General features: G+C 36.4%; 3 protein-coding genes across 4 annotated transcripts; 1 reads left to right on the forward strand and 2 right to left on the reverse strand.

Moving 5' to 3' along the window:
- Window positions 1-1,035: 1,035 nt before the first annotated feature.
- LOC122335371 (membrane-spanning 4-domains subfamily A member 4A-like) lies at window positions 1,036-4,608 on the forward strand. 2 transcript variants are annotated; one of them, XM_043233202.1, is made up of 8 exons: window positions 1,036-1,185; window positions 1,505-1,701; window positions 2,107-2,217; window positions 2,313-2,381; window positions 2,515-2,658; window positions 3,461-3,574; window positions 4,129-4,209; window positions 4,412-4,608. In XM_043233202.1, exons 2-8 carry the CDS (start codon window positions 1,519-1,521, stop codon window positions 4,481-4,483), a joined length of 774 nt encoding a protein of 257 aa, XP_043089137.1. In that variant the 5' UTR covers window positions 1,036-1,185; window positions 1,505-1,518; the 3' UTR covers window positions 4,484-4,608. The 2 variants fall into 2 exon arrangements, with proteins under 2 accessions (XP_043089137.1, XP_043089147.1); XM_043233212.1 differs by lacking the exon at window positions 1,036-1,185 and adding an exon at window positions 1,202-1,383.
- Window positions 4,609-7,843: 3,235 nt separating this feature from the next.
- LOC122335327 (membrane-spanning 4-domains subfamily A member 4A-like) lies at window positions 7,844-13,803 on the reverse strand. Its single transcript, XM_043233161.1, has 8 exons — window positions 13,700-13,803; window positions 12,808-13,007; window positions 12,396-12,506; window positions 12,240-12,308; window positions 10,432-10,575; window positions 10,065-10,178; window positions 8,424-8,504; window positions 7,844-8,297 (listed from the first exon to the last, which is right to left on the reverse strand). Exons 2-8 carry the CDS (start codon window positions 12,991-12,993, stop codon window positions 8,208-8,210), a joined length of 795 nt encoding a protein of 264 aa, XP_043089096.1. The 5' UTR covers window positions 12,994-13,007; window positions 13,700-13,803; the 3' UTR covers window positions 7,844-8,207.
- A 3,635-nt stretch (window positions 13,804-17,438) lies between these two features.
- Window positions 17,439-20,678, reverse strand: LOC122335132 (gastrula zinc finger protein XlCGF57.1-like). Its single transcript, XM_043232901.1, has 2 exons — window positions 20,558-20,678; window positions 17,439-18,902 (listed from the first exon to the last, which is right to left on the reverse strand). The coding sequence occupies exons 1-2, from the start codon at window positions 20,664-20,666 to the stop codon at window positions 17,677-17,679; spliced, it is 1,335 nt and encodes a 444-aa protein (XP_043088836.1). The 5' UTR covers window positions 20,667-20,678; the 3' UTR covers window positions 17,439-17,676.
- Between the last annotated feature and the right edge of the window lie 298 nt (window positions 20,679-20,976).

Here is a 20,976-nt window from a genome sequence, read left to right on the forward strand (position 1 = left end):
CTCTCCAGTGCCTGCCTACAAAGTCTGACCACCCTCCCACCCTATCCAGCCCCTGCGCTCACCCTCAGCTCATCATCTGGTGCTCGCCACAGGTCTGCCTGTCACCATCGCCGCTGACTAAGACCTGGACTAGCCCAGATGTGTTGTGAGTTTGTTCTGGCCAAACAGGTCTCTAAGCGATCGATGAATGGAAACTAGGAAATATTACAGTTAATGATCCAAATTAGAGGGATCCGCAGTTACATTTAAATGTAATATAACTAAAATCATGAAAGATTGAAGTCAGATAAAATTATGTGAAAGGTCAGAATTAAAATTGGAAAAATAAAAGATTAATAAATATAAGTGATTTTGCACAAGGACTCTACACGCATCGAACCTTCAACCAGTGACTGGATTACCGCCCGGTGGATGGACCCTTACAACTTTTTACATTTTAAATAACATCATAAAAGCATTTATGTTTAATAATGATTAAGGAAATTATCAAAAAGTTAAAAATAAAGTGTTGGGTAGGGTTAGGGTAGGCGTAGGGAAGGCTTTATTGTTCCAATATGGTGTCAACCATGGCATCTACTTAAAAGATTGATTTAAAATGAACATTTACACTCAATAAATTGCATTCTGTTTTATAATGTACTTCAATACTAAAGTGAAGATAATTGCCACTTAAATGCTACTTGCACTTAAATAATGCTGCTATTTACAATTGGTGTAAATGGAATACATTGCTATTTGCACTTAGTGTGACATAGGCACTGACAGATTATGATGGTTTATGTCAAGTTGTCATAACAAAAGCATCTCAAACATTACAGTCAATTTAATCTTTGCACGTACTGCTCCAATGGATGATCATCCTGCTGGAGGGTAAAAAGAAATTGCTCAGCCCAGTTCATCTTTTGTTTCGGTCTGTTCTTCTGTAACGTAATGTTCTTGATTATTTGTATAACTTTCTCTTTTTTCAAATGTACATACCCATTTCTAAACCAGCAGCTAGGTTATCTGTTAAAATGTAACACACTGTAAACACATTCAGGAAAACTTATGTAAGGGAAGATATTTTTTATTTCCTGATAGCAGTGGGCAGGTTTGCATATTACAAAGCTCAGGTGATAAGGAGGAGCGACAAAGTACGACTACAGACTAAAGTGACACTAAAGAGCAGGCAGAAGAGAGTTTCTGGTAAAAAGAAAATTAATAAAAATTACATACTAACTAAATTTGGCTAACTTTCTAGAAATACGTATCTATGCATGATATATTTTTCTTGTAGGAGTTGTTTTTTTTTAAACTTAACACAATTGATTCACTGATTTATTTTGTAAAATTCTATAATGGCTGGTGAAGTTCTTGTTTAAAAAAAGTCTGCTAAATGTCTAGGTAATGTGCATGTAGAATAATTGAAATATAAAAATTCAGCGAATGTTATGTTTTGAACTACACATTTACATTTTTACATGTTTTGATGTGCTATGATGATTTTCGTACGGGCCAATTTCAGATTCTGAAAGGAGAATGTCCCACACAGTCTTACCCGTGAACTCCTCAACACTCATCATCCAGATTCAACCACCGACACAAACAGCACCAGCCGGGACTGTGACCAATGCTCCTGTGCCTATTTATGAACAAGTAACAGGAGTTTCTCCTCTTCGTGGACTTCAGGCATTTCTGAAAGGCCAACCGAAAGCCCTTGGGGTAAGCCATTTTGGTAACACTTTCTCTGAAGCCTGTTATTACAATACATTATAAGTCTATTATTAAGGCATTATAACTATGGGAAATATAATCCATTGTAGCTTAAGTGGATGAGTTGTGTTGTGTGTTATACATGATCATAAAAGCTATAACCACAAATAAAGAAATATTATAACACTGTATAAGACTGTTCTTATGCTTTCATTGTAATGCCTTAAGAAAGGTTTATGGTTTGTGTCATAAAGTGTACTTTCATTGTACTCATTGTAAAACAATTTGTGTAAGATAATGAAGAAATGTAATATGATGAAGTCCATCATGAGATGAGGGTTATTTTACAGATTCCGATTTTCAGTGTACCAGTTACATAAAGGTCACAAAGAATGTTTTTCTTGTTCCTCACAGACCGTCCAGATAATGATTGGTATATTGACTTTCCTGCTTGGGATCGTGTCTACAATTCATGCAGAATCCATATCTGTCTTTAGTGGTGTACCATACTGGGGATCAATCATCGTGAGAAACAATTACAATTAAGCGATCTGTCTTTTATAATTCAAGGTACATTTTTAAACTGAAGCCTTAATTTTGGCCTCCATCTTTCCTGTCAGTACATCATTGCAGGTTCACTCAGCATTGCTGCCGAAAACAAACTTAATTCGCCCTCCGGTTTGCGTTTGGTATGTACACAACACAACTGACCGACACCGACATGATGATGATGATAATAATAACAACTCTTTCATGTATAAAACGCGTTACAGCTCTTCCTAATTTATTAATCTGTGCTATGTTTTTGTTTTCTGTCTATAGGTGAAAGGTTTACTTGGAATGAACATTTTCAGTGCTTTAAGTGCAGTCACTGCCGTTATTATAATTTCAATTGATTTGGCTCTAGGACCAATGCACATAAGTCACTGCAGATATGACTGTTATGATTTGGAGGAAAGGTATATGGTAAGTCTTTCAATGAAGTCTGTATTTATAATACATTATAGGGTATTCTTAAGGCATTATAGTGAATGCATGATGCATTATAAATAACTTTTTATAATATGTTGTATCATCTCATGAATATTCATAAGAACAGTTTTAATATGCAACAAACACAAGCTTAAATTAAAAACAGAGAATAGCTTATCATAATACATAATAGGCAGAACGGTTTTATGCTGTATTATTGATTATTTATGTTGCTATGGGTGTTGCTCAGTGATGCACAGAATCTTTACTTTTATCCCTAACTTGGTATGCTTCTTTGGCACCATGCCCTGACGGAACTCAAAACGTTTTGTGGCAGCTCCTCCTTGTGGTCGAGAGTTTTCCTGGATTCCCTAGATAATGCAGAGAACATCAATACCTATTGTCCCAGAATTGACCTTCCCGTCCGCCATTTTGATTCAGACAGTCCTCATACACAGTTTTCAGTGAAACCTAAGGTGAATCATCGTCAGATCATGCTGACAAAAGTTAAGTATTTTGTTAGTTTTTCCATACCACGCTTGAGATGTGAGGCATGATGCCAAAATGACACTTAAGGCTTTATCTCTGCGGTTCTTTGTATTGACATCAAACTTTGTCAGCCATTGTGAACTCACACAGGACATACCACATTGATTTTATAACAGTCCCACCCATTAGTCAAATGTGATAAACCAATAAATCATATTGTAAAGGTTGCATTTAGATTAGCTCTTCATTTAGCCGCTGGAAGTGCTTGGCCCCATTTATTTTGATCTGATTTTGTATTTTCCTTCAGGCCTTCTTCTCGGGAATCGGTAGTGTTTTGCTGATATTTGCCTTGCTTGAGTTTATCATCTCCATCTATTTGTCATCATTTGCCTGTAAAGTAACCTGCTGCTGTTCTCCACAGGTGAGTAATGCATCGGGTCAACTGGCTATTTGGGTCAACGCTACAGTTTAATGGATTTTATGGCCACATTAAGAAATATAACGGGGTGTGGCGATGCACTTCGCTCGAGATGATATTGAAGTAATTATCATACACAGTTTGGACAAAATCCAACCACTCTAAAAGTTATCGTCACAAACTTAGCATATTTAGTGCACTCTACAGTATATGTTGCATAAAATGTTTAACTTTATTATCTTTTATGCCACATGCATTACCTCATGTACCTCATTACAGCACTTGACAGATTTCCAGTTCCCTACTAACCCCTATAATACGCATTTTTTATGTATAAAACAGTGGTGCTACTGCACTTAAGTCTCAAATCACACGACTTGCTAAAGTGACAGTTGCAAAGATTGGAGTGTATGTAAATGTATCTCTCAAAAGCATTTAGTATTAGCATCTTTACTATAAGCAAAACCTGCAATATCGGAATGGCTTTTGCTGTTACTGCGTTTATGGCACTGTACAACAAGAAAACATAAATCGCTATATCTGCTTTCTTTCCAAAGGAGTTGAATGTTCCAGAAGTTCTACCTCGAATGCCTTGCGATTTTAGGCCCTGTCATTTCAATGATCTTAAGAGCCCGGAGGTAAGAGAAGTTTAGTTGAGCTTTGAGGTCAAAAGATACTTAAAAAAAAAAAAATAATAAAAATGAAGAATGAAGAAAGTTTGCGCTGATTGTCTAGTAATGTGTGAAGCACTGAGTAAGTGACGCAATAATTGTTTAATATCAATGAATTAGCCATCAGTACGCAAGATGTGCTGATTATATAGATTTTTTTTCCTTGCAGATATCTGTGATCAGCAACCCTTCCACGAATCACCGTCCTGCAGACATACCTCCACAGTACAATGAAATATAAATAAATATAATAAAAAGGGAGCCAGTAATGTGATCCGGCAGTGAGCTGCTTTCCAGTTTCCCAATGATTGTTATTTGTAACAATGTGTATGTGTATTTAAGGCACTAATAAAAAAAATATCCTGATTTTCTTTCTTTGTTGAAAAGAATAATTCACCCAAAAATGAACATTTTGTCATCATTCACATCATTTTACTACCCTGAAGTAGTTCCGAACCTGTATGAATGTCTTTGTTCTGAAGAAACACAAAGATATTTTGAAAAAAATAAACCAGGCCATAAACCCGGGTCACTGTTGAATGCCATAGTATTGTTTTCCTACTATGGAAGTCAAAGGTGACCAAAACAGCATGACGTTTTCAGGCTTTTATATTGCCAGTATATTAAAGTGTCAGGCTTTATGTTCTTTGTAGAAGTGGCCAGCTTTATCACTACTCCTAACCACCTGAGCTCCACCTGGGTCACCTGATTCTGGGAAACAGCATCAGCGGTTATGCCATAAAATATGCCTTATCATATCTTAGACAAGTAACCTAATAATGACAAAAAAGATAATAAAATAAGAAATATATAATTATAGCACAAATTGACTACATTTGCATATTGTCTGCATATATATATATATATATATATATATATATATATATATATATATATATATATAATTCCAACCTGACAATAAACCAACAACACAAACCTTAAAAACAACACAGCTTCTGTCCTTTGACCAAATTGAGGTTTCAAATTGAGATTTCAAAAAGTACTGATTAAAAGGGTCAACAACACCCTTTTAATCAGTACTTTTTTAAACCTCAATTTGCCAGTTTAACAGCTCTAAATCTTCTCCTATAACCCCTGATAAGGTTCAGAGACAAGAGTTCAGAGACCATTCCTTCCAATGTCTATTAGAGAACATTTAAAAAATCAAAAATGATTAACAATGCAGATTCGTTTTCAGCCTTCTTTGATCATATTTACCAAGGGTGCCGATATTTTTGGCCCTGACTGTATGTATTGGTTTTGCATTGCTTTTTGAACATCAAACAGGTTGTGTTTGACTTAAAGCAGCAAGCTGCTTTCAGTTGGAGGAAATTGAAAGCGAAAACGCTTTCTTTTATGATGATTGTGACTCCAGCAGGGTAAATGGGAGGATACCTCTGTCAACATCAAAACATGAGTGATCCTTGTACTTATGTCACTATGCGAAGAAAGTGAATTGTACAAAATTAGTCCAAATCCCTCTGCACACACTTCTTCTCTTTTCACTTCCTGTTTGAAGAGGCTTACACTAACAGAAACTGAAAAATGTAATGAAAAAGGTCTTCCACGATGCTTCCATGTGACACAGGACTTATTTGAATCAACCTGGAAAAGCCAGAGGAGTCCTTGCCTGAAAGCTCCATTGAAGCACTTCCTGTTTGAGGGCTTAATAACCAAAGGTCTTCCATGTGCTTTTGACAGTTGTTAAACAAGGTAACCGTGAAAGTGGAGTCTTAAAACTCTCATTACCAAGCCCTGAACCTGTATGTACCTTAAACACTACCCTCGAAAATGATTAGGGTATGGACAATGTCGTAGCCGAAGTTCTGAAGCACATGCCATCGAGAAGCATGAAAAACAGCAGATACGTATTTGACAAAATGTCTAATGCCAAAGGACCCTTCTGGTGAAATATATAAAACAATGGTGTCATTGGATATTAAAATCTTTTTGATGGATGTTGGAAAATGATTGCAATCAGGGTGTTGCCGAAGCTAGCGAAAAAACATGGTGGGCCGCTAGCCAGTGCTCCCCCGGCCCAGTCAATGGAGGTGCGTGTTAATGATGGCCATTGCTGGTAACTTTCTCTGTGGCTTTTCAGGTAGGTAGTCGCTTGGGACGAACACAGAGAAAATAAGTGTTACATAAATGTTTGTCATGATAGCTGTGAGATGCACAGCGTCCATTTTCTGCTCAGTAATAATAGACCAGGACATGTCTTTGGTTAGACACCTCGGTAATAGCTCCAAAACGAAGGGCTAGTAAGGTATATTAACATAAAGATATAACAAAGATTTTTAGTTCACATCTTTAGTGCCTCTATTATTAATATATGCATTTTTTTGTTGAGTGTGGTCATAGAGTAAGCAAACATCTTGATAGTGGCTGGTGGGATAACGGCAAACTTTTTTTGCAATACAATCCAGTTGCAGTTGCTAGTAAAAATGGCAATAAAATGCTGCAACGCCAAAATATTGTGCTAAACTAAAAATTTAAATGTTACAAAAATTGCACAATATTTGTTGTAATACTTGTAGCATCGGTTTAAAAGTTTTAATTGAAAATTTTTAAAAACGTACAAAAAAGTCAATATTGCATACATTTTTTGGGGGCATAATAAACCCTATACCTATATAACTGAAGATGAATTCAGTTTTGGAGGTCAACAGAATTTACAAGCTGCGCTTTAATTGGTCAATGTTTAGGTCTGGTAACCACTTTAGTTGAGGCCCACATGCATGATGAAACAATGAGAAGCTAATGCTTAGTTAATGATGACTTCAGATTTTGATTTCAACAGAATTCACATACAGTTGGGGTCTGTCTATTTACCTGCCGGCTACTATGAAGAATATACAAACATGCTTAATAAATCAGATTATAAAACATTAGTTTTCACAAAGAAAAGAACATTAGAAACAGAGAACAAAGTACAAAGAAAACATTATGTGTAATAAATCATAAATCATTATTCATGAAATGAATGAACTGCACATTATTTAAGGACTTGTGAGGCACCTTTTTTCTTTACCCCAGCAAAGTCGGCGAAAGTCACATTAGGTAGAAAATGGTGGCACTGGAAACAAAATGGTTCCATGATGGTTTCACACCTAACTCTTCACATTGATTGATTGATTGAGTTAAAATGTATTTTCTTCTTTTATTACCATCCTGGCCCATTGAGCATTTTGCTCATTTGACGTGTAAAAGAAACATACCGAATAATTATGCACCTCAATATGAGTTGTTTCCAGCCTTCATGTACAATTATTTATCTGCAAGATATGCTCAGTACCCTGTTATGGTACAATAACATAATAATTTCGATGTCTCTGCACTAACTTACAATCTTAATCAGAGTCCACCAGTTCAAGTGCAGGGTCAGAGGCAGCAGACGACGGTACAAGAACAAAGACAGTCAAATATCACCATTAATCGAGACATATCCAGGTACATGATGCTGGCAATACAGAGCATGGAAATCCAATCAACTTTAAAGCTTACATTCGCAAGCCAACAACAGCTGCTATTTTATTCTGCTTTTAAATTCAATGCGCAAGAATCTACCCAAAGTTTACTGAAAGAAACACTAATTAGGCCCTTAACTTGACATTTTTATTTAGTATACTTTTTTTACACATTATAATTACTTCAAAACAACGTACAAAATTAAGAAAACTACTTGTTTTCTTCTACAAACCTTATAATATGAAGCTTAAGATTGACTTTGTAGATACAACCTTTTTGCTTTCTAAAATATACATATAATCATATAACGCAAATAAGCTGTCACAGAATAAGAATATGTGAATAAATCTATTTTGCTAAAAATGTCAGATAGAACCAAAATGATAAGCTATGTGTAATTATTATCTGATCAAGTGATATCTACTTTGCTTCCGTTTTCCGATGATAGCAGTAAGGGGAAGGAAATCATCTGGAAGCCAACGTGTCCCATGAAACCATCACGGATAAGTGCAGGATCCTATTTCATTGTACTGTGGAGGTATTTCTGCAGGATGGTGATTCATGGAAGGGTTGCTGATCACAGATATCTGCAAGATAAAAGCTGTATGATCAGCTTCCTAATCTTTAGTTAATTGATGTGTTTTATAATTTTATGGTTTTGTGCACCATTTTACTCAAACTCAATTGAAACTGGTGTTTCAAACCTCTCTTACCACTGAGTTCTTAGGATCATTGTAATGATTGGGCCTAACATCACAGGGCTGAGCAGGTGGAACTTGTGGAACATACGACACCTGTGGAAAAATTAACAGCGTTTTATGGCTTATTACTGTAAAATACCATGAATACAAGAACACTGGCAGTATTCAGTCCAACAGTAATAACTTTTAGTTTTTTTTAAGACACTTCCTACAGGTCGTGATTTATGGAATTACAATTCTAAAAAAATAAGTACACTTTGCAACCCACTTTTATAGGAGTAAATTTGCAGCTTAAAATATACTAAATATATGTAAAATATAAAGTCAAGCATATGTTAGATAATCAGGAAAATAAATTGTCCATATGATCGTCATTTATAACTTACATTGTCCCATTAGCGTAATTTTTTTTGTCAAACTGTCTGAAACTTAACAAACATAGCTGCTAGCCATCATGTTTGCCCTGCAAGAGTGGAGACACTGGTTGGAGCAACCATTCCAGGGATCATAAGAACCTCCACCAAGAAGCTAAACCCATGCCAAGCGTGTTGGGTACTCTTTTTTAGACTGATCCTTCAGTTGTCTCTGAGCCAGCTCTTGTTGCACTGCCGGGCTATCCCTCAGATCATCAATATGTACCATGGACACAGCGTATCCCCTCATTCACCCAGGGGCCAATGCAACCCTCTTGTTGCTATTGGACTGCTTCTGGTGGCTATGGTTTCTAGTCTCCATTATTCCCCTGTTCCGGGGAACCGTCTGATCAGGTACCAGCTGATCCTGGAGGAAGGCACCGTCTACTAGGTCAAGGAAATCCTGGAGTCCCGAATGCTGTAGTGGTAGCCTAGAATATCTGGTTTACTAGGAGGGGTAAGGTCCTGAAGAATTATCTTGGGTTCCTCACGATGACATCCTTGATCCTACTCTGCTGGAGAAGTTCCATAATACTCACTAGACCACCACGGCTACTGCTGAAGCTCTATTGAGTTTAAGCCTATTGCTACCTACCTCTTCTCTTTTCCTCCAGTTTCAGTGTGCAAAACCGATATAACTACACATTTGTTGATTTCAACTTACCTTTATGCATATTTTAACTGTTTTGTCGAACCATAGTTACACAGTATTCAAACCAGAGCTCCTCGCCTCACAGATACATCTCTGTACTTTGAGCTACAGAGCAAACTTACCATCTATGAAAAGTCACAGATAGGAAGCTGGATATGTGTGATTCTAACATTCAAAAGCATCAGTTTTTTAATCTCCCAGAATATTAATATTGCTAAATCATAACATGATATTCTTCATGTACTGTAACTGTGCGAAAATTTAATTTTATTAATCAGAACATGTGTGTTTTGTAATAAAAGGTGAGTTTTATAGCCTCTAGTGTTCATTTCTTTTGGAAACTGCAATGATATATACTTAAAAGTGCTAAAAAGTGCACCCAGGTACCCAGGTTTTTTCTAACATTGTATCATGAGCTTTTTATTGTTTTATCATATTATATCGTTTTATGGGGAAATAAAATCCACCAAATAGTAGCAATGACCCATATGTATTTTTTTCTTTCTTCTTTAATTCTTTACTTTCATCTGTTCAAAACCACAATGTATATGTATGTGTATATAGACAAATTGCTGACACATAACTCACCAGTGGAGAACCGCAGCAGGTTGTTTTACAGGCAAATGCTGACAGGTAGATGGAGATGATCAACTCAAGCAAAGCAAATATAAGCAATACACTACCAATTCCCCAGAAGAGAGTCTGAGAAAAAATACAACATTAACATAAATAAAAATAAAATGTACATTTCTTACGTACACTAGTTCACTGGGTGCTCAATGTATAGTGCCTTCGTGCATTAAAAATGACCATTAATCATAAAAAAATATCTATAAAGCATTTCTGAAATACTGGGGGAAAAAAGACAACATATGAGTGTAGATTAAGAATTACATTTTGTCCCCACAGTGATCCTATTGTATTTGCTAAATCAATGTGAAAGTTGATGACATACCTTATACTTTTCTTCAAACTCATAACAGTCAAAATTGTAGCAGTAACTGTATAATGGTCCTACAACAAAATCTATTGAAATGATAATAATGGCAGAACCTGCAGTTAAAGCACTTAAAATGTTCATTCCAAGTGAACCTTTCACCTGCAAGCAGAATAAAAAATATGGAGAATTTTAATGCATCATGTTAACTTGGAAAGTATATGTGAAAAATACACTACATTACACAAATTAAAGGAGAAAATAAAGAATAAACCACAAGCATCAATCACCATTCCACGAAAATGCTAAACATATTAAGAGTGAAATATGGAGTTCCTCAAGGCTCAGTGCTAGGACCGTTACTTTTCAACCTGTACATGTTACCTCTGGGAGATATTATCAGGAGTCATGGTGTTAGCTTTCACTGCTATGCTGATGATACTCAGCTCTATATTTCAGCGCAGCCTGGAGATACACACCAAATTGAGAATCTAACAGAATGCATAGTCGATATAAAAAGCTGGATGATGAGTAACTTCTTAATGCTTTATTCTGACAAAACAGAGGTGCTAATAATTGGACCTAAAAACCCCACATATAATAATCTAGAACACAGTCTATCACTTGATGGCTGCTCTGTTAATTCTTCATCATCAGTTAGGAACCTAGGTGTGCTGTTTGACAGCAATCTTTCCTTCGAAAATCATGTTTCTAGCATCTGTAAAACTGTGTTTTTCCATCTTAAAAATATATCTAAATTACGACCTATGCTTTCAACCTCTAATGCAGAAATATTAATTCATGCGTTTATGACCTCAAGGTTAGATTATTGTAATGCTTTATTGGGTGGTTGTTCTGCACGCTTAATAAACAAACTTCAGTTGGTCCAAAACGCAGCTGCCAGAGTCCTTACTAGAACTAGGAAGTATGATCATATTAGCCCGGTTCTGTCAACAATGGTTTAGCTCCTCAATACTTGAGCGATCTTATAGATTATAGTCCTCACGTATTAATTTCTCAAAACTCTGAATGGTACCTAGCTCCTCAAAATCAACTGCGGGAGCAGATCCTTTTCCAATCTTATCTAAACTCTGGAACAATCCCTAACCTGTTCGGGAAGCAGACACACTCTGCCAGTTTAAATCTAGATTAAAACTCATCCATTTAACTTAGCCCTAGAATAACACACCAACACACTTTCAATTATTCATGGCAAATCATTTTAGGCTGCATTCTTAGCACCTAAACTCTGGAACAATCTCCTATGTACTGTGACATCGGAAGTGAGAAGAATGGCATCTCTGCCAGTATTAATCTGACTCTTTCTCAGTCTGTTTTCACAGTTTGTATCCAGACTAGATGGTGGATCAGCACTTTTTATTATGTTCATCAGATAAAGAACACCTAGAGGCTGCGACAGACACCAGATCCTGATGGACACACACACATACACACACACTAAGTCAACACTACCTGACACAGCTGCGTTTAAATTGAACTAGAAGTTAAGTGCTGGGAGCATCTAGCGAGTCTGGTTTCTAGTCCTGTCTTTTTCTCCAATCTGTATGGATGGGGTTTTGTTCCTCTGGCTTGCTTAGTTGGTGGACATAACAGTGCACGTCAGATTGATTATGTCTCTGCATTTAATAACAGATTGGACCTCACGTCATTATACATCCCTGTCATTATACTGTACAGTGCTTTGATGCAACCTGTGTTGTTAAAAGCGCTATATAAATAAAAATGATTGATTGATTGATTGATTAAGTCACCTGCCAGTGTTGGGCAGTTTAAATTCCCAAAATTAATAAATGTTGTGTACATACCAAACACACACTGGAGGGCGAATTAAGTTTGTTTTCGGCAGCAATGCAGAGTGAACCTGCAATAATGTACTGACAGGAGAGAGAAAGTTGTAAATGGATGCTTCTGTTGGAAAATATAGCTCACAAAAGAGGCTTGATGGTGTAATTGTTTCTTACGATGATTGATCCCCAGTATGGTATACCACTAAAGACAGATATGGATTCTGCATGAATTGTAGACACGATCCCAAGCAGGAAAGTCAACAGAGCAATCATTATCTGGACAGTCTGTGAGGAACAAGAAAAATGACTTGTGACTCATAACAGTATTACAAGCGTAGAACTCTAACTGTAAAAATTCACTGATTTGCGAATGTGCTGACTTTTCAACTCGTAAAACAATCTATGAGACTGGTACGTCATAACTTTTAAACTGTAACTTATATAGCATTTTCATAAAGGAAATGATTCACGTTATGCAATAAAACATGTACACTTTTTTTTTAAACAATTTATTTACAAAATTTCCCTACTTCACACTGACATACACACATAAAAGTCCATTTAGTTTTAAGAAAAAATGGCTTACCCCAAGGGCTTTCGGTTGGCCTTTCAGAAATGCTCGAAGTCCATTAAGAGGAGAAACTCCTGTTACCTGTTGGACATAAATAGGCACAGGAGCATTGGTCACAGTCCCGGCTGGTGCTGTTTGTGTCGGTGGTTGAATCTGGATGATGAGTGTTGAAGAGTTCACGGGTAAGACTGTTTGGGACATTCTCGTTTCAGAATCTGAAATTGGCCCGTACGAAAATCATAGCACATCAAAACATGTAAATTATATGACTTAAAAAAAAGACTTTATATCTACAGTTGTGGTCAAAAGTTTCCATAAACTATAAAAATTACCACATTCAAAAGTTTACATACACCTGATTTGTGAAAACCATTGAATGTAATATGTAATATATTTCAAGATGCTTATATTATATAAAAGGAAAATATTCAGTTGTATATTAATATAATGTTTAAATATATTTAAAACAAGTCATTTTAAAAGCATTGTGAATTCATTACCTAAAACAAGTATCATACATTCCATTACTAAATACAGTTTTCATCATGTAATATGTAATCAGTTACAGACTACATTTTGTAAGTATTCTACCCAGCACTATTTATGTTACCATCATTGGTAGAATTATTGTTATCCACCAGAATTACTGTATTAGACCTTGAAAACAGTGAATATATTATATAAAGCCAGTGGATGTTTAAATTAATCTACATTTATATCCAAGGCATTTAGCGGATGCTCTTTCAAAAGACAGTTACAAAAGTTTCCCACCAGCCATTACAGATTTTTATCATAAAGAAACCCATTCATTAATACCATTTAGTTATAAAACATTTTCAACAACAAAATGCTAAATAGATATTTTTATAAAGTCAATTTAAATTTACCAATAGTAAACTTTTCTTACCAGAAAAAAAAACTGTGTTCAGTTTGCTCTGTAGATTTTCTCAGAATCACTTTATTGTGTAATCGTACTTTGCTCTTTATAGAGCTCAGCTGATTAGAGGGGTGTCACCAGGAAACATATAAACATTTTCATAACAAGAAGTGTGAATTTTAAAAATCAAAGGTTTTGTGCTTTTAGGTGACTTTAGGTATTAATACATTTTATATCTACGTAATGCCTTATAATTAAGAAATTAAACTAGTTCATTTAAGAAACAAACAATAACAGCATTTGAAAACAGGCAGCACAATTTCATCAATGTATGAACTTGTCATAGTAAAGAAAAGCAACATTTTTTGATAGGCTTTTGACATTGCTTACAATAACATGAACATGTTGAAGCATTAAAACTTGAGTCAAGTCTCTAAAACTTAAAGATGACCACTGTAAATTTTAAACACTTTTACCACAGAAGACTGGTAAACTGTACATCACTTACATCGATGACAGGACATTTTGAACTAAAGAATCTCTTCAGAGATTAATTGTGCAACTCAAGAACAATAAACAGCCATTCCTGTCAAAATTAAATTACAAGACGATTTTTTTAATGTTTGTAACTTGGGCTTTAAGTCAGCTTGGCCCAACATAAGACGCACTTGTTGGATGAATTGGAATTTGTTGTTCATCGATTTGGGGTAGTTGAGATGCATCACATACGTAGGATCAAAGAGAATGCACATAGCTTTTGACAAGTTGTTAATGCTTTCCATCTCAACGTCTCCTTCGGTGACGATCTTAAATGGGGCTGGATTGAGATGCAGAGAAGATAGCACCTTCGTGCTCAACAAGGAGGATTCAAGGTCAAGGTCAAGGTGGTGGAACAAATGATCATCAGCAGAGTCCTAATGTCACCAAGCCAGCAGAGGGAGCCCTTACCTCTGGGTGATCGGTGACACCTAACAACAGAACACATTCAATAAATTACTCACTAAATAACTATCAATTATGCTAAACAAATAGTCTGACACAAAGTAATGTACAAATTGATTATGACTGCTTTATCAACTCTTCATTATTTACCCCCAAACCCATTCTTTCTTTTTATTCATGTGAATTTATTTTATGTTACGCTAATGACCTTTATAATCCTTTGTTGAGGTTACCTAGAGAATTAGTGTAGGAAAAGAAATGACTCAAGCTTAAAATAGTAACTTATATTTTAACTGACATGTAAAAGTTTTGAATCTGTTGGGTAGTAAAATAAAAACAATAGAATACTAAGAAATGATCTACAAGAAAGCATGATCAGTAAATTACAATTTTGATTGTACTGGACAACCATTACAGTATAACTTACTGTGACATGTTTTCATTACTTATAGAAGAAAAAAAACCATTGCATCAAGTGTACAATGGATACAATGGACTGACCTTGGTTAGATTGAAAGATCTCAATTAGATGAAGACTTTGTTGATCAATGCTTTCATAAAATTCCTGCTTGAGGTTCTTTCCAACAGTCCTGTTGAACTCCATGAACATTTATTTGGCCAGTTTCACACAGTTGAGCATTATGGGCTTATGAGTGAATCTTACACAATTGGACCTAAAGTGCATTATTGTACACAAACAATCTTGGTGTAGGTAAGGAGCAGTTCTGCAGTAGCTTCCATGTTTTAGCCTATAATGTTTTAATAGGTAATCCTGTTTGTCACATATAAAATTCACAAAAGTTCCACTTCCACTGCATCTTCGCATGAATCTGTGAAAAGAGCATAAGCAAATTTTTGTAAAAAGTTAGTTTTTAGAGTTTAACATCGGTCCAGATTTTAGGTTAGCACTTTTTTCAGAAAGATATCTACAGATAATACTCTTTATAAACTTACAGATTCACGTTGCTTTCAAACATCAGCTCATCTCTTCAGGGAAGCAGCTGTTTTCTGCTCACTCCAGAGACCTGCTTCAATAAGCTCCTCTGAAAAAAATTTAAATACTGAAGGATGACTACTTAACTTGATCAGTGCAGTCAATTATTCATCTGAATAGTGCAAACAACTAGTATTTTTTAGCAGTGACAACCTTTTTGAAATAAAATCCCGAAAGCAATAAATAATAAGTGACTGAATAATGACTGCTTAAAATATTTTACTTTAAACAAAATCAGACAAAATAAGAGTGTGGCGCCAGTGCACAAGTCACTCGCTTGTGGGAATGCAGCAATCTTTTCCAAAATGACCCAGTTGTGTCTTTAGATGCTGAAGCTTGGGATCTATGCAGCATTGGGCCCAGTTGTGTGAAAATGCAAGCACGGGATCCTCCTGGGATTGCCACCTTAACATGGTGGAGGCGTTTGAGTGCCTGAATGACCCTAGGAGCTATGTTGTCCAGGGCTATATGCCCCTGGTGTCTCCCAAGGCAAACAGGTGACAAGCCAGAGAAATGTGAGCCACCACCTGCAAGAGGGACCGTAAGGGGCCGGTGCTTTGTGGTTCGGGTGGCGGCAGAAGGCGGTGACCTCAGCAACCCAGACACAGAATCTGGTTTTAGGGACATGGAATTTCACTCTCTGGGGAGGAGCCTGAGTTGCTGTGGGGGGTTGAGAGGTACCGACTAGAGATAGTCGGGCTCATCTCCACGCACAGAGAGTGCATTACATAGAGAGTGCTGGGTTTAATGAAGATAATATGTTGTCTTCTCCTGGGACCGTGACCTTAACGCGGAGACAGCTGCAATCAGCCTGCAGAAGCCAATCGAGTTTCCTAGATACACTACAGACACGCTGGCTGTGTGCGAAATGGCATACTTCTCTACTATATAGTAAGTACGTTGGAATCTTGAGTATTCATAAAACACAGGACAAAAAGTACACAAATTTACTAATACATATACTTAATTCTTAAGTTCTAACATGCCTACTTACCTACTATATAGCAGGAGAAAACAGCATGTGAGGAGAAACCTCAGTATTCAAATGCAAGTAGGCGAAAGACACCCTTTCTGCTTCTGCCCAGATTCTGAAGTGTTTATAAATGGACACTTTCTATCCCAGAAGCCCACACAAGAGATTACCGTCATCATTGAACACGATTAAGAAAAGTGACAAGGGTGTTACAAATGTGTAATGTAAGCTAACAAAACAAATATAGTTAATCTTGATTTCATGCGGACTTTAATAATGTGTCAACTATTTTCAAGAAGATAGGACTATTGACTAACAGTAGGTACCATGAGCATAAAGAAATAATGGCTACCTAATACTGTCTTTGATTAATTTTTAGCATGTCTTTTATGGGACAAAACTGCACAAAACCTTTTATGGGACAAAATCTGCATCTGCATCCAAAAAACCATCTTGTTGGCCACAGTAACCTTGTAACCTTGCCCCCAGCCTTTCACATAAGCAGTTCTTACTTCTAAGCCCAGTTTTGATGCTACTTACAAACCACTTTTCCTGGTCCAGAGCTAGTGCTTTGGGTGTCGAAAGATTTGAGATTTGGCACTTAAAACTGCCTTGGTGGAAAAAGGGAGGACGTGTTCACTAGTTAATTGCAATGGTAGATAAAAGAGTACTAGGAAAAGTCAATATTGTAGTACACAGAAAGAGAATACACATTTAAATGTATACACTACGTTTATTTGTGTGGTACATTGTTGTATGCAAACAGAAAATTTGCATGTTGCATGCAATGTTAAGTTTCCATCTTCTTGGCGGGCATTTGTATATACTCAAGCATACAAGTACATTTTGCAGATTTTGGATCATTTTGCATGTTAAGACTCACATAATGAAAAAGTTAGCAGTTAGCAGAGGATTGCGCTTGGTCTTAAAACTTTCCTCAATGGGCTAGGTTCACAAATCCAAACATAATGAATTAAGAGTTCATTTGTATGATCTAGGTGGTCATATGCCATATGTATTAAATAGGGGGCACATGGTGACTTTTATTCCTTAAATATGTAACGATACCATATTATAAGGAAGGATTGATTGGCTACCTTACTTTTTCTCAGCATGACTTAACATGTGCTTCTTCAGGATTCCTTTACATATAAAACCCTTTCCACACTGAGAGCAGGTAAAAGGCTTTTCTGAAGAGTGAGTTACCAAATGATTCTTAAGGTGTCCTTTCTGCGTGAAACTCTTCCCACAGTGAGAGCAGCTGAAAGGCTTTATTCCAGCATGAATTAGCATGTGATTCCTCAGGATTCCTTTACATATGAAACTCTTTCCACACTGAGAGCAGGTAAAAGGCTTTATTCCAGCGTGCATTAACACGTGAGTGTTAAGGTATCTTTTACGTGTGAAAGACTTTCCGCACTGAGAGCAGGCGAAGGGCTTTTCTGAAGAGTGAGTTACCAAGTGGTCGTTAAGGTGTCCTTTCTGCGTAAAACTCTTTCCACACCGAGAGCAGCTGAAAGGCTTTATTCCAGCATGATTTAACATGTGGTTCTTAAGGTGCGTTTTACGCGTGAAGCTCTTTCCGCACTGAGAGCAGCTGAAGGGCTTTTCCGAAGTGTGAGTTACCAAATGATTCTTAAGTTGTCCTTTCTGTATGAAACTCTTTCCACACTGAGAGCAGCTGAAAGACTTTATTGCATTATGAATCAACAAGTGATTCTCAAGGTGGGTTTTACGCGTGAAGCTCTTTCCACACTGAGAGCAGATGAATGGTTTTTCTGAAGAGTGAGTTATCAAGTGGTCATTAAGGTGTCCTTTCTGCGTAAAACTCTTTCCACACCGAGAGCAGCTGAAAGACTTTATGCCGGTATGAATTAACATGTGATTCTTAAGGTGCGTTTTACGCGTGAAACTGTTTCCGCACTGAGAGCAGACGAAAGGCTTTTCTGAAGAGTGCGTTACTAAATGATTCTTAAGTTGTCCTTTTTGTGTGAAAGTCTTCTCACACTGAGAGCAGGCAAAAGGCTTTATTCCAGCATGAATTAGCAAGTGATTCTTAAGGTTTTCATTACGCTTGAAAGTGTTTCCGCACTGAAAACAGCTAAAAGCCTTTTCCACGCTATGGATTCTCATGTGTTTCATAAGTCTTCCTTTCTGTTTGTAAGTGTTTCCGCACTGAGAGCAGCTGAAAGGGCCTTTGACTCCCGTTATTCGAATTCTGCCACTCGCTGATTTTTCTCCGTTGATGTCAAGGTCTTTCTGTTCCTGATGCTTCTTCTCCACTTCATTTAGATCTGGACTTTCTTCTTTGACTTTTATCAGGCCTAAAAGAAATTATTAAAAAGATGAAAAACAATTGGAACATAGCACATATAAACAAATTGTCAAAATGGCCCCTGTTCACAATCCACAAAAACAACTAAAAACACTTAATGCTGTCAGGCCAATAGTGGGCGATGTCACTTTGTCACTTTGTAAAAAAACACTATAAGCCTAAAAACTAAATACATAATACACAAAATACTGTACTCCAAAACTGTAGTCTGTATACGAAACCTAAATATCAGGGCTGCAACAACTAATCGATAAAATCGATGAAAATGAAATGAAAATAATCGACAATGATTGTCATTATCGATTAGTTGGGTCTGCCCACACTTAACGCCCAACTTCAGCCGGCCACGTCAAATTAGAGCATTGAATAATGCTTTTCTATTGACAAAATTAATCTACAATAGTGGAGGAAACAGAACGAGATGCTGTGGGAGAAGTTCGTGATTAAACTGCCCAAACTTCAAGCTAATGCATTAGCGTAATGGCTTGCCCTGTCAGAGTTGGTCCTCCGCACAAATTTAGGGTCATATTCTTATCTTTAAATGTCAAATTCTGAAATATAGTACCTGAACATTTCTCTCGTGCTTGAAATGAACATTGGGTATTTCTGAAGCATGGGTAATTTTATTTTACATTTCATAGTGTTCATATTATACAGAGTTAACCGTTAATCCTAGTCTTCATAATTTGACGTTTCACAATCACAGTCCCTTGGTTACTGTTATTATTAGCATATTTGCATTGACAACAGTCATGACTAGATAAAAACCAACACCGCTTTTCATTTTTGACCATTAAAAATACGCAGAAATGGAGCTGGACGGGCGTTAAAAAAATGAACTAGAAACTTTAATTATATTAGGATAACTATAATATTCATTGCGTTACAGGCACACAAATTTAGAAAAAGATCATTTATGACACTCAAATGTCTATTTTCTACACAATTATTTTGACATATCCAAGACACACTTGTAATTTTAACATTTTGTTTCTTCTTCAGGACTACAGACATTGTACATCAAATAAAATAAGTATCCGCTGCTTGCAAAGGGACCAATTTGGTATCCGACACTGAAAATGGGTAATATTCAACTATTTGGACACGAGATCCTCTTAGACCCTTGTAGTTTAAGATTCTAATATTTATTAACAAATAGAATCTAAACATCATAAATCGCAGTATCCTTGCTTTTTGATTACTTTTGACCGAATTAGTTTGTCACATTAATTTAAAGAGTGTTTTTAAATGATATGACATCAAATAATTAGTTAAAATTATTTCGAAATCATTTTAAAATAAAATAAAGCATCTTCACCTAAACGATGTATCTGCTTTTAGCCAGGGTTCTCTGGACCAAAGCTGGACTGAAAGTGTTGCTTGTCAACTGCTCTGTAACATTTGCATGCAGTTTTAAGATAAAAGAAGCAAAATATCATTATTACGTCTAATTGTTAATAATAATTAAAACATTATTTGAATGCATTTATAAAGAAAGAATTAAGGATTACTGTCTGAATAATATATAATCAATGAAGAAGTAACTACTGTGATAAGTGTTTAATGTGATCAAATGTAATTTAGATCAATCACTCTGTGTACCACAAAGAGTCATTAAAGATTAATGCATTAATAAACACAAACCTTCTTGCTCCTCTTGTTTTATTCCCCAGGTTTCTGGTTCCTCTTGTTTTATTCTCCATGCTTCTGGTTCACTGGTGTCCTCCTCGGTCTCCTCTTTAACGAACATCATCTCAACAGCAGCAGATCCTCCAGATAATCCTATTTACCTCAAAATTCTGTCACTTATGTGAGGATGAGACTATTTCAGGTATTTACTTTACCTGCTTTAAAAGCTGTGTTTATTCATTGTATTTACAGAAACCGTTCCTAACCGTTTGTATGAAGGCAGCATCTCGACAAACAACGGAGCGCAATGAAACTGAACTTCTTTCTCTGAGGTGTAATGGCGTTCGGTAAACAAATGTATGTGTTTTACCGCCATCCGCTGGACTGGAGTGGACACCTTCGACAGAAGGAAGGAGAAAATTACTTGGTGAGCT

Source organism: Puntigrus tetrazona, chromosome 3 (assembly GCF_018831695.1).
Source record: "Puntigrus tetrazona isolate hp1 chromosome 3, ASM1883169v1, whole genome shotgun sequence".
Taxonomy (NCBI): Eukaryota; Metazoa; Chordata; class Actinopteri; order Cypriniformes; family Cyprinidae; genus Puntigrus; species Puntigrus tetrazona.

Bases quoted from the DNA above. Each gene is read 5' to 3' on its own strand.
- LOC122335371 (XM_043233202.1), top strand. From the start codon at position 1,519: ATGTCCCACACAGTCTTACCCGTGAACTCCTCAACACTCATCATCCAG. The intron at 1,702-2,106 runs GTAAGCCATTTT...TGTTCCTCACAG, and splicing joins GCCAACCGAAAGCCCTTGGG to ACCGTCCAGATAATGATTGG. The intron at 2,659-3,460 runs GTAAGTCTTTCA...ATTTTCCTTCAG, and splicing joins ATTTGGAGGAAAGGTATATG to GCCTTCTTCTCGGGAATCGG.
- LOC122335327 (XM_043233161.1), bottom strand. From the start codon at position 12,993: ATGTCCCAAACAGTCTTACCCGTGAACTCTTCAACACTCATCATCCAG. The intron at 12,309-12,395 runs GTAAGAAACAAT...CTCTCCTGTCAG, and splicing joins CATACTGGGGATCAATCATC to TACATTATTGCAGGTTCACT. The intron at 10,179-10,431 runs GTATGTCATCAA...ATTTTTTCTCAG, and splicing joins AGTTTGAAGAAAAGTATAAG to ACTCTCTTCTGGGGAATTGG.
- LOC122335132 (XM_043232901.1), bottom strand. From the start codon at position 20,666: ATGATGTTCGTTAAAGAGGAGACCGAGGAGGACACCAGTGAACCAGAA. The intron at 18,903-20,557 runs GTTTGTGTTTAT...AATTTCTTTTAG, and splicing joins AAAACAAGAGGAGCAAGAAG to GCCTGATAAAAGTCAAAGAA.